The 13967-nt window shown below is 42.3% G+C and overlaps 1 protein-coding gene across 1 annotated transcript in view; it reads left to right on the top strand.

Moving 5' to 3' along the window:
- LRBA (LPS responsive beige-like anchor protein) overlaps positions 1-13967 on the top strand; it is a 542055-nt gene that overhangs the window by 419928 nt on the left and 108160 nt on the right. The window contains exon 47 of the mRNA XM_066631587.1: positions 4038-4190. Within this exon, the coding sequence (XP_066487684.1) occupies positions 4038-4190 (153 nt within the window). The remainder of the gene's footprint in view (positions 1-4037; positions 4191-13967) is intronic.

Here is a 13967-nt window from a genome sequence, read left to right as displayed (position 1 = left end):
AGGCTAGTAGACAGTGCTGGGGGAGAGGTAGCGGCTGTGGTGCATGTCGGCACCAACGACGTGGGCAAGTGTAGCTGGGAGGTCCTGGAGGCCAAATTTAGGCTTTTAGGCAGGAAGCTGAAAGCCAGGACCTCAAAGGTAGCGTTCTCTGAAGTGCTACCTGTTCCACGCGCAGGGCCAGCTAGGCAGGCGGAGATCAGGGGTCTCAATGCGTGGATGAGACGGTGGTGTAGGGAGGAGGGGTTTAGATTCGTTAGGCACTGGGGAACGTTTTGGGACAAGCGGGGCCTGTACAAGAGGGATGGGCTCCATTTGAACCAGAATGGAACCAGACTGCTGGCGCATAACATTAAAAAGGTGGCAGAGCAGCTTTTAAACTGATCCCTGGGGGAAGGCCGACAGGAGCCGAGGGGCATCCGGTTCGGGACTCCTCATCCCTATGGGATGAGGATGGGGAGGTTAGAGAACAACAAGACAAAGGCAGGGTAGGAGAAGAAATTGGGAAAGGTAGGGTGATGGGATGTGATAGACGGTTTGGCACAATGAGAGGATGCGGGGACAAAGGAGCGAATAAGCAGCCCATCCTGGGGCATTCCGTGTATAAATGCTTTTATGTGAATGCCCGAAGTCTACGAGCAAAGGTGGGAGAACTGGAATGTCTGGTGACAAGGGAAAATATTGACATAGTGGGCATAACGGAAACCTGGTGGAATGCGGAGAATCAGTGGGATACCGCAATCCCGGGCTATAAACTCTACAGGAGGGACAGGCAGGGGCGTGTTGGAGGTAGGGTGGCCCTTTATGTTAAGGAAGGGATAGAATCCAGCAAAGTAGAGATTGAAGGTGGGTCCGACTCCACCGTAGAATCTCTGTGTGTTAAATTACCAGGCTTGTGCAGCGATGTAATACTGGGGGTGTGCTATCGTCCTCCAGACCAGAAATCGGATGGGGACCTTGAAATGAGGAAACAGATCAGGGAGGTGACAAGGAGGGACAGGGTTGTAATCATGGGGGACTTCAATTATCCTCATATTGACTGGGTCAATTTGTGTTCTGGTCACGATAAGGAAACCGGATTTCTTGACGTGCTAAATGACTGTGGCTTAGATCAGCTAGTCACGGAGCCCACCAGAGGACAGGTGACTCTGGATTTAATTTTGTGCGGTACGCAGGACCTGGTTAGAGATGTAAACGTTACTGAGCCATTGGGGAACAGTGATCATGCTGCGATTCGTTTTGACGTGCACGTTGGGGGAAGAATACCAGGCAAATCTCTAACAAAAACCCTTGACTTCCAACGGGCAGACTTCCCTCAAATGAGGAGGCTGGTTAGAAGGAGGTTGAAAGGAAGGGTAAAAAGAGTCCAATCTCTCCAGAGTGCATGGAGGCTGCTTAAAACAACAGTAATAGAGGCCCAGCAGAGGTGTATACCGCAAAGAAAGAAGGGTTCCACTAAATCCAGGAGGGTGCCCGCATGGCTAACCAGCCAAGTTAGAGAGGCTGTGAAGGGCAAGGAAGCTTCCTTCCGTAAATGGAAGTCTTGCCCTAATGAGGAGAATAAAAAGGAACATAAACTGTGGCAAAAGAAATGTAAGAAGGTGATATGGGAGGCCAAGCGAGACTATGAGGAACACATGGCCAGCAACATTAAGGGGAACAATAAAAGCTTCTTCAAATATGTTAGAAGCAGGAAACCCGCCAGAGAAGCGGTTGGCCCTCTGGATGGTGAGGGAGGGAAAGGGGAGATAAAAGGAGACTTAGAGATGGCAGAGAAATTAAATGAGTTCTTTGCATCTGTCTTCACGGCAGAAGACCTCAGGCAGATACCGCTGCCTGAACGGCCCCTCCTGACCGAGGAGTTAAGTCAGATAGAGGTTAAAAGAGAAGATGTTTCAGACCTCATTGATAAATTAAAGATCAATAAGTCACCGGGCCCTGATGGCATCCACCCAAGGGTTATTAAGGAATTGAAGAATGAAGTTGCAGATCTCTTGACTAAGGTATGCAACTTGTCCCTCAAAACGGCCATGGTGCCAGAAGATTGGAGGATAGCAAATGTCACGCCTATTTTTAAAAAGGGAAAGAGGGGGGACCCGGGAAACTATAGGCCGGTCAGCCTAACATCCATACCGGGTAAGATGGTGGAATGCCTCATCAAAGATAGAATCTCAAAACACATAGACGAACAGGCCTTGCTGAGGGAGAGTCAGCATGGCTTCTGTAAGGGTAAATCTTGCCTCACGAACCTTATAGAATTCTTTGAAAAGGTCAACAGGCATGTGGATGCGGGAGAACCCGTGGACATTATATATCTGGACTTTCAGAAGGCGTTTGACACGGTCCCTCACCAAAGGCTACTGAAAAAACTCCACAGTCAGGGAATTAAAGGACAGGTCCTCTCGTGGATTGAGAACTGGTTGGAGGCCAGGAAGCAGAGAGTGGGTGTCAATGGGCAATTTTCACAATGGAGAGAGGTGAAAAGCGGTGTGCCCCAAGGATCTGTCCTGGGACCGGTGGTTTTCAACCTCTTCATAAATGACCTGGAGACAGGGTTGAGCAGTGAAGTGGCTAAGTTTGCAGATGACACCAAACTTTTCCGAGTGGTAAAGACCAGAAGTGATTGTGAGGAGCTCCAGAAGGATCTCTCCAGACTGGCAGAATGGGCAACAAAATGGCAGATGCGCTTCAATGTCAGTAAGTGTAAAGTCATGCACATTGGGGCTAAAAAAATAAAACTTTAGATATAGGCTGATGGGTTCTGAGCTGTCTGTGACAGATCAGGAGAGAGATCTTGGGGTGGTGGTGGACAGGTCGATGAAAGTGTCGACCCAATGTGCGGCGGCAATGAAGAAGGCCAATTCTATGCTTGGGATCATTAGGAAGGGTATTGAGAACAAAATGGCTAGTATTATAATGCCATTGTACAAATCGATGGTAAGGCCACACCTGGAATATTGTGTCCAGTTCTGGTCGCCGCATCTCAAAAAAGACATAGTGGAAATGGAAAAGGTGCAAAAGAGAGCGACTAAGATGATTACGGGGCTGGGGCACCTTCCTTATGAGGAAAGGCTACGGCGTTTGGGCCTCTTCAGCCTAGAAAAGAGACGCTTGAGGGGGGACATGATTGAGACATACAAAATTATGCAGGGGATGGACAGAGTGGATAGGGAGATGCTCTTTACACTCTCACATAATACCAGAACCAGGGGACATCCACTAAAATTGAGTGTTGGGCGGGTTAGAACAGACAAAAGAAAATATTTCTTTACTCAGCGTGTGGTCAGTCTGTGGAACTCCTTGCCACAGGATGTGGTGCTGGCGTCTAGCCTAGACGCCTTTAAAAGGGGATTGGACGAGTTTCTGGAGGAAAAATCCATTATGGGGTACAAGCCATGATGAGTATGCGCAACCTCCTGATTTTAGGAATGGGTTAAGTCAGAATGCCAGATGTAGGGGAGGGCACCAGGATGAGGTCTCTTGTTATCTGGTGTGCTCCCTGGGGCATTTGGTGTGCCGCTGTGAGATACAGGAAGCTGGACTAGATGGGCCTATGGCCTGATCCAGTGGGGCTGTTCTTATGTTCTTATGTTCTTATCTACTGTACATTAGGATGCTTCTAATATGGAATTTTAAAAATGCATAATAGTTCAGTATGAAAATGAAATGTTTTTCAACTTCCATCTAAATTTGGTTCCATCAAGAAAAAATCTTCCATGAGAAGCTTGTTTTTGCAGTTCTACTGGAATCTCTGAAATGTTCTTATATTGATTTAAAGTTAACAGCAGCTTGCATCCTTTTTAGACAATAGAAGTCATGATTTATTTTTTTTTTTTGCTATAAGCAAGAGGAGTTCAATATTTGACAGATGTAAGGTGCCAGTAAATGTTGGGGTACTCCCAAGCTGAATTTTGATAGCTAAGAATTCTAAATGTTTTTCTATTGCACTCTGTCTCATATTAGTGTTAGTATTTATATAACTGGGAGAAATAATAGATAACCCAATTTATAACATGTCACTGGTTTTGATTTCCATATAGGAGCTTGTTCCTGAATTTTATTATCTCCCTGAGATGTTTGTCAACTTCAATAATTACAATCTTGGAGTGATGGATGATGGAACAGTTGTATCTGATGTTGAACTTCCACCATGGGCCAAAACCCCAGAAGAATTTATTCGCATAAACAGATTGGTAAGACAGCAATCGACTATTATGTGTGTTAAGAGCTAGTGCTTGAAATGTCTTTCCCCAGAGAATGAGATTTGTGAATTTTGTACTATGCAAAACTAGAATTTATGTAGGGTGGGGTTCAAAGAGCTACATTAGGTGCTCTCAAGGACTTGCCTTGTGGGTTTGTGTTTTTTAAACTTTAATAGGAGACTCTCATGTTTGCATCTGTGGACCTTCATTCGGCTGAAGTAAAATTGCAAACTGTGTTATTACTTCTACTTGACTTTTCTAAATTTTATGATATAACATTTTCAACCCACTTTTCAGATTCCTAGTGACGCTGCTGTTGGCTTCTTGGTTATATGGTTATTAAAATTACTGACATTGTTACTGGAGAAGTGAAAGATGGGCAAAAATTTGCAAGTTGTTACATATCACATTTGGAATTTGTTTAGTGTCACTTCAGAGAGGAAATGGTTACTTTTATGCATATCAACTATAACACATTGAAGGAGTGGAATTTCAAAGCTTTACTTTGCACCTCCCACTTCACTTTGCTTTTTATTTGTTAACTTCTGAGTTTTTGCATCTCTGCTTGATATATCTCACTTGCACTTTTTCCCACAAGGATCCCCTGAAAGCAGATACCCAGATATACTGTGATAGCTGTTTCACGTACGTTAGCTCTGGGTAACAGCAGAAGAATCAACATTTTGCTCTAGCAACCTGTGTAATGTTAGTTTGTTCATTCCTATTATTTCCTCCTGAATGCTTTGTATTGGGTGGCATACCTTCAGCTCTGTCCACCATGCAAGGTTGCTCAAGTTTGCTCATTTCAGTTCTGTGCTTTTCAAGTGATTGTAAAACCTCATAATATTTGTTTTTAATCATTTAAAAGATTAATAGAATGTTTATCTAAGGTGTTTCTAGAAGATAAACAGAAGGTTTAACTATTTTGTTTACTTATTTATTAGAAATTATCGATAGTATATTGATTCAGTCATTAACAATGATAATTCACAACAATGACTGACGTGCAATTAGCTTAAAAGATATAGTGCCAAAAAAGGTCATCCTTCCTTCCATCATTGGTTTCTAATAGGTGACGTAGTTATTCAGTCTCTCAGCTTCATTTCTTTATTTTTTCCTGCATTTATATCCAGCTGTGGGATTCCTATACTACACTCTCCAGGTATGAATGAAAAGTTGTGGTGCTGTGAATCATGCACAGGACAGGTACTGGACTGTGCCCTCCATTTAAGCAAAAAATTGTGATTGAGTTCTGGTTAGGTTTGGACTTAAATAGGCTTTCAAGGAGGGGAGTTCTTTGAACTGGAAGCAATAAATGAAAATCCTCTTTTGAGACATAACCCTGATGTTCTCCCTTGTGCATGCATTCATTCCAACATAGTGCCCTTAGTACTGTCAGGGTGGGAGCTACTGAATAAAGTGATCAGAACGGGATTAAAAGAAAATATCGTGTAATTGCAGAATTAGGATCATACTTCATTATACCAAATGTATATTACATTGACATTAAATGGGCTGAGAGCAGTTTTAATGAAACTGCATGATACAGCAATCCTGCTGAAGTTGAGCAGGCCTGTGCATGGAAGCTTAGAAACCCTAGTCATACTACCTTGTGATAGGAGAAAGCTGGAATATAGATGATGTTGAATAAAAGTGTCATTTATGGTAGTTCTTTTGTTTAAGTAATTTCAGAATGTTCAAGTCTGAAGTATGTAAAATGCATTGTGATTTTGTAATTACATGCTACCAATGATATAATAGTAGACTATATAAATAAATAAATTTAATTTATTAATTAAATTAATTTTTATTAATAAATGTAATATATATAAATTCTTGGTAATAGCTTAAAATTCATTCTCAGAAATATTACACAAACATTTTTGTTATATTCTTGCAACTTCCTTTATTACATTAAATTATGATACTAGTTTTAAGTGCCCATTTTGTAAGGTATCACATGCAGATTTTTCCCCCATTTTCCTCTCAGTTAACTCTATGGATTTTTGTGCAGTGATTGGACCTCATGAAATGAATACTGCTTTGATCTGTGACCTTTTTGTGGTGCTAATCGGGTTCCTGATATCATTATACCTTGCTCATTAATCATATTTCCTACATCCCATCAGCCAACCAGACAACTCAGGCCTCTGTTTCAGTCTTGACAGGTTTCTCCTTTTCCAGATTATTGCCCTGTGATACTTTGGCTTCTCATAACCAGACCCACATCAAGCTGTGTACTACAATTAAAGTCAGATGGTCCTCAGGTTGAACAGGGATATAATGTTGCAGCTGTCCCTCCCTTATTGGAATAGACCAACAAGAAGAACAGATGATATATAGGGCAGTGCATAATAACAGATTGTACAGTACCAGGTCAATAGCAGGGGTTCGCAATGCTAATTGGCAGACATAGTTAGTTTAATCTGACTCCCAATATTAAAAATAATGTACAAAATATACTTTCGTTAGAATGGATTACATGTATGTCTGCCTTATTATTTTAAAAGAAGGAAGTAGGAAACAATGTAAGAATAATTCCCTTTTAATATTTATATTGATGCTATTGTTGATAATGTTGTCACTCTTGGTATGGTTTCCAGCATAATAAAAATAACTAAGATAAAATGACAGACATAATTCAATTTAATTTAAAAAGCAGCAAAAAATAAGTTTAAAACTATCAAAAATGAGGTCAAAAGGCACTGAATTCCACACTGGAGAATAGTGGCAAGTTTTCCCTGGCTACCTCTGCCATGAACTTGCAAAGTGGCCTTAGGTGAGCCACTCTCTCTCAGCCTCAGTTCCGCATACTGTGATATGAGGATTGTGGGATAAGTTAAACAACAAGGCTGAGAGAGAAAATTGCTGGTTCACTGAACCACTCAGAGTTCACCTGAGCAGTGGTGTCGCTAGGGGGGTGCGGGCTGCACCGGGTAATGCACAAGGGGGGTGATGCGCACTGGGGGATGACACGCTAAAATTGCAGTTTTAGGAGCAACCCCTTCATGCCATATACTGTTCGATGTAGAATTCCCAGCAGAATGCAATGCAAAAAACCAGAGTGAAATAGCTCCTTTATTTTAAAAGTTATGGCCAAAAGAACGGAAAGAAAAAAATGCATGGAGCCCTGTGGAAAGTGAAACCATATGCCATATCGCGCGTTTACTTGTGAGTAGGCATACTTGCCTTAGTCTGTCGGAATGCAGCCCCCCAAAAACACCCGAGAAGGAGGTCCCTCCCTCCCAGCTGCAAATTTATTTTATTTATTTAGCGTATGGCATATAATACATGGACTTATATATCAGTTAGACTAGATCAAATGTCAGTGTCTAGTTCATGCAGCCATTCAAGGACAGAGTTACCTTCAAAGAAAAGTTACCATGGGCCAGTATACGCCCTCAGTTTGCAGCCAGACACAATGTGGTAAATGGTTTAGTGGGAGAACCTGCAATCATACTGAGGGGTAGATACTAGCTCCCATTTAAACATAGAGTCCTGACAAACACCATGTAGGGTACAGATCCTATTCAAAGTTTTCCAATGCTGGCGAGGTAAGCCGAAACCTGGCACCTTAAGTGTAGGATCGTCTATATATCTACCCGTTTCTGGGCGTTCAACTGCCCATTTTGCTTTCCATTGGGCATTGACATTGAAATTGTTGAGCAGATGTTGTGCTAGTGCCAGAGAAGATTTCCTGGATTTGAGCCTCCTGATTGATAGATGAGGAAAATCGGCATGCACTGGTAAAAGTGGGTTGTTGGTAGGGCTGGTGGTGCTATGTGGCTCAAAACGGGGAGCCTACAGACAGGAATGGATCTTATACAGCCACATGATCCTCATGGTTTCATTTAATCTGGCATCAGTCTTGCTAGTATGACAGCTGTTAAGCCATACTGGAGCACAATATTCTGCTGCAGAGTAGATCAATCCTAATGCTAATGTTCTGAGAGTAGTGGCTGAAGCTCCCCATCTTGTTCCTGTTAATTTCTGGAGTATGTTGTTCCTGGTATTGATTTTTGTGTTCTCGAGGTGTGGCTTATAAGAGAGACTCCAGTCCAAAGTTGCTCCAAGATATTTTGGATGGGGATTGTAAGGGAGTAGGTTGTTGTTTAGATAGACCTTCAGGGATGCATTAGCTAGTTTATTATTAAGGTGGAAGCATGTAGTCACTGTTTTGCTGATACTGGGTATTAACCTCCAGTCAGCAAAATATTATCCCAGAATCTTAAGGTCTTCTGAGAGGAGGCCATCCAACACCTCCATGTTTTTTCCCTGCACTGCTAGAGCCAGGTCATCAGCATATCCAAATTTACATCCCCTTGTTACTGGCAAGTCTGAGATGTACAGGTTAACTGCAGCATATGACACAGTGTGGAGGGAGGGACTGCTATACAAACTGTGTAAAATCCCCTGTAAAAAACTGTATCGATCAGTCAACAATATGCTAAGTGACACATCTTTCCAAGATCATAATGGGGCACAATGCAAGCAAGGTAAGAAGGCTAAGCAACGGCCTCTCAGAAGGCTCTGTAATGGCACCCACGCTATTTAACCTGTACATCCCAGCTGTGAATGTATTGAGTGCTATGGGAAGCGAAACTAAGCCACAGGGTCGCGTTTACTCATGAGTAGGCAGGCGTGCCTTGGCTTCTGATCAGGCCAGGCAAAGGGGAATGTGAGGACACCAGAATGGTCCTGATTCGATGGAACTGGAGCGCAACAAATGCTCCAGAAGGCAGCCTTCCCCCCTCTACTAAAAAGGACAAAAAAAAGAGGCTTGAATTGGTAAGGGGAATGTTTTCTATTTTGCACTTGTAAAGCCAGGTGGGTCTTTATCTTGATATGCTTGAAATAGAGGAACTTTAAACTGGGCACTGGGGAGGGCTGAAAATCTCACTGATTCTTTCGGGGGGGGGGGGTTATTGCAGGCAGGCTACAGAGAAAATTCACTTGGTGGAACAGGACTGGCTCCCCCTTATTTAATTATGTCTTTTATTTTAATTTAATTATTTATTTTAATTTGCTTGATGATGTCACTTCTGGCCATGACATCATTTCCAATGGGTCCTGGACAGATTGTCATTCTAAAAAGTGGGTCCCGGTGCTAAATGTTTGAGAACTGCTGCAATAAGGTGTTAGTAAGTTGTGTGTGTGACTCTACTAGTTTTCAAAATCACTAAAATCAGAGTTTGGAGGAATAATACCATCATGTTATATATCAATCAATGCATAATTTCATGTAGAATGCAATGAAACAAACCGCATTGAAGTATCTGTGTTCTTTCAAAAGGTACAGCCAAAAAACCAGTGGGGACGGGGCAATAGTACATCACCATGACCACCACCTGGGGTGTTGCCCTGCCCACCGCATGGGATGACGTGCAGGCCTCCTGCACCTGGTGATGCGAATCCTAGTGACTCCACTGCACCTGAGGGTATGAAGTCTGACCAGAAGCATCTTTTAAGTGTTCAGAAGGCAGAGAAAAGGGGGGGAGCCCCAAACCTGTTAATCAAGGGGAGGGCATTACAAAACAGCATAGTTAGTAAAATCTACAAAATCATGTGGTGGCAGCTCAAATTCCTGAGAGAAAAATAACAGCCTTGAGAGCAATCTCTCCCTGAATGAAAAGGGAAAGCTGCCACAATGTCTTGTACTCTGAGGTTTGACCAGGATCAAAGCTACTGACGACTAGTTTTAAAGATCACAGCCTAACTTCTGAGTGAGCTATGCAGAGGAGGACGGTTATACTTAAGATGGCTTTTCAAACTCTGATAAAGCTAAATGGTTAAAACATTAATCAATATTTGTTGATTGGCAAAAACCAGAGTTCTCCGACAGGATAATAGTACTCAGTGTTGTTGTAAGGTCAGCATCATGATAATTCATGTGAAGTGCTTTACACGCTTAGAAAATGCTATAAAAATGAAATTAAAAATAGCTGGAAGGACCCTGACTCTAGTTGTCACCCATCTCCCATCGGAATGTGGGGGTTCTCTGAACAGAACCTCTTATGAAGGCCTTAAGAGATAGACAGACTCACATGGGAATAGGCAGGTTTCAAGCCATTCACGGCTTTGTAGGTCAAAGCCAGCAGTTCATTTATTCATTGGATTTATACTCTGCCTTTCTCCCTGAATTGTTCTTGGAAACAGGGTGGTAGCCAATGATGTTCTTTAAGTACTGAGGAGATTTGATATCTTGGATGGGCATTGCTCAACAACATTGAGCAAAAAGCAAAGAAGGGTTGCTAAGAGTCAAAATTCTGCTCTTTCACTGAAAGCTATCAGGAACCTGAAGTGCCATAGCTCTAGCTTACACTCCAGCATCACTGGTGCCTTCTGCACTATATGCAGAACAGTGAAGGGTCTTGCCAACTAGTGGAGATGATGACTGATGTGTCTGATACTTTGTTTGAGGATCCTGCACCCTGAGGGGCATTGTCAAATGTCAGTGCTTTTCTTTCGGGTGTCTTGAAAATGGTTGCTCCTCACGCTGGATTTCAGATCACTTTGCAAACTGGGAGATGCTGAAGTAAATGTCTGTTTAGCCATGTTTGAAAAGGTCTTGAAATAACTGTTGAGGTGGCAGGGATATGACAGGCAGGCTGCAGTTTTTCCTAACAAATGGGTTCATATCGGGGAGAAGGCAGGAAGTAGCCCTTTGTACGCAGAGACACAAACATTGTCAAAGCTCTAGGACAGCCTGTGTGTGCGGATCACCAACCTATCTAAATTGCACTCCTGAATAACTGGATTCACCTGAGGGAAGGGCTGCAACCTGCAATGTTTTTACCCAACATATATAGTTCCTGGGCAGGCTTTAACCTTTTCTTCCCACCAATAAATCTGTTTGTGAGGAGGAGGGCTCCTCCTTGCAATCTTTCTCCTCACAAGCAAACCTCCTTGCATTTAATATTATGGTTGTAATATCTTAATAACATAATAGTAATTAACTGCAGAAAAAGAGAACATCTCATGTAAAAGGTGCTCACTTCCCTAAAGGAAAAAAAAACCTGAATCCTAATTAGGAGCACTACTAGGATAAGGTACTGCCTACAGCTGCTGTTTTCAAGGTAAACAGCTAGTATGCTTTCCTCATCTACTTAAATTATCTAGAATGCACACACTTGGAACTGAAGTGGAGTGTGGGTTGTATTGTGGTGGGGGAGTAGGAACAGAAAGTTTTGAGCATAATATTTGGGTAATGCTTTGTTACACATGATTTGTGTGAGTCCATAATTGATATATGTAATGTAATTATTGGTTAATAGTCTGCATTGTTTTAAATTTATTTTGCAGCACTATAATCTAGAAAGCACCAAGCAACAGTTCTTCCTGCCAAATACCATGGCAACAGTATTCTTGGCTTTCAACCAAGCAACCTGTTCTTGTGTGTTTATGTGTGTTTTGTTTTTCCCTTATTCTTTCATATGCAATTCATTATTTAGAAAACTGAAGGTTAGTTTCAAAGCCACACATGCTAATTATAGTGTGCTAGTATTCTGTGGCTCAGTTTTGCTTATATATGTGAAAGTCTTGTTTTTAAACTCCCTGACCATCATACTGGAGGTGATAGTGCCTCTCATCTATACTTTGGACTGTGCACTTAGGTGCTAAATGAACTTTAATAGTAGCGGTAGTGTATTCCCTCTGTATCAGAATGGTGTTGACATATTTAATACTAAAATAGATTTAATACCTTGAGGTATTGAAGTGTCTCTAACCCAATAAAATGATAAGTGTAGCAATCATGGTATGCCTATAGTTTCATATACTCCAAAGGGGGCCATTATGATTACTTATCTCTTTCATGCAAAGAGTTATAGAAATGATACTGTTGGTGTGACATGATCTGTTTTAGGAAGATATATGGCCTTCACATAATTACTTCAAGAAGTGGACATCTTTGTTTCCAGCTTGCTGTTTCAGTATTTAATTGTTTTCTTTGCTTACACATTTACATCTTCATTCAGTTGGCAATTTACATCTTAGTTGGCAATGTAAGTCTACTTACCTCACCCTATTTTCTAACTATTTGGCAGTGTCTTAGGCTAGCCCCAAAGAATTGAGATGGTGAATTCTGTGAAAAAGGGAGGTATTTAATACTAGATTATGCATTAAGATGCAGAGCTCTGTTCCATCCTTTAGGTGCTAAGTCCATTAGTAGTGTGTAAACTAGTTGATTTAGAGTCCAATCCCAAACAGTGTGTGCCAGCTCACCGCCAGCGCTGGGCTAGCACTGGTAGAAAGCCAGTGCTCTGCCACTTGGCGGTTGCCTGAATTGCCAGGCGGTGGGTAGGTGGGGGCATAGGGGGAGGTGGTGAGGAGACATTCTGGGGCAGGGGGAGGGAGAGCATAAAGCAGGGAAGAAGCGTGCTGGGCTTCTTCCTCATGGCCCGACACGGAACCTCTTGATTCTGCACCATTCCAAGGGCTGCTGCAGAATTGAGTAGCCCCATGAGGGACTACTTTCCTTACCTGGGGGAAGGGGATGAATACCTCAGCAGCTATTTTTGGCGCTGTGGCAGCCCCGCGCACCAGACAGTTTAGGATTGGGCTGCCCAGCTGTAATCCTCTGCACACTTACCTGGTGGTAAGTCTCACTGAATATTATGGGATTTACTTTTGAGTAATCATGTATAAGATTGCACTGAAACAGCAGTGTAAGAACCTTTTAGAAGGCTCTGGCAGATTTTGTGAGGCGCGGGGAGGCCACCCACAACCTCCCCAAAAAACCAAAGTGCCCTCCAGATGCCTATGGCAGGCTTTATGGAGTCACTTCTCATCGCATCTGGGAGGTCACGTGAGACTCTCCAGTGCAGATTGGTACCGATGCTGGGTGAAATCTGCAGGTGCCGAACCCATGAATAAGGAGGGCCCACTGTATCTACACACAGAAACACGTTTACCCTGTCGCCACATGGGAGCCCTCTAAGTGGAGAACAGGCCATCTAGTGTCATGAAAGAAGTTTTGTTCCAATGAGGCAGTGTCCCTAGTTACTCCTTTTTTCCATCGTAGCAACTTTCCACCCATGTGGAGATAGTAAAGGGATATATTTAAGGTCACTACAAAAGTGGAGTAAAAGTCTACCCTTCGTCACCCTATTTGAGCCTTTTCCCAATGATTGTGATTATTTCAACCTATTTATTTTTTTACCTTGGAGCAATGGAGAACTGAGCAAGCTCCTTTCTGCATAGAACCATCCTGATACCGTTTCATAGCCATGCTGGACCATCACAAAGAAATGGAACCCAGGGAACCAACAATTTATATATATATGAAAAATAATGAACAATATAATATCCATGTTGGTGTCTTTCAATTAAAACAGTCTCTCTTGGATCTTATTGAATCACAGTGTAGTCATGTATATATATTTAGAAATAAAAGTAACGTTTTTAAATAAATTGCACACACATAGAGGTAGTTTTAAATGGTGATAGAGAGTTTTTTGGGACTTGGTCCCTGGGTCAAATGCTAAGCAGACATAGACTCCTTTACAAGCATATAGAAAGTTTATTTACATGCTATTTACAGATTAGGAATAGATTAGGGTGGACACAGGTTCGAAGTTACCCCATGATGGTCCATTGAGTTCTCCCCGAACCACACCCAAAACTCCTTTACTTGTACTCTATGAAAACAAGTGACCCATGTGATATACATGTCATTTCCCTCTCCTTATTTGGCATACTGGTGCATGGTTCCAGCCCTCTGTCAGCCACGTATGGAGAAGTTTCTGGTTTGCAACTTTGATACATAAG

The sequence above is a fragment of the Tiliqua scincoides genome, chromosome 6 (assembly GCF_035046505.1).
Source record: "Tiliqua scincoides isolate rTilSci1 chromosome 6, rTilSci1.hap2, whole genome shotgun sequence".
Taxonomy (NCBI): Eukaryota; Metazoa; Chordata; class Lepidosauria; order Squamata; family Scincidae; genus Tiliqua; species Tiliqua scincoides.
This window is presented reverse-complemented; position numbering and strand designations above follow the sequence as displayed.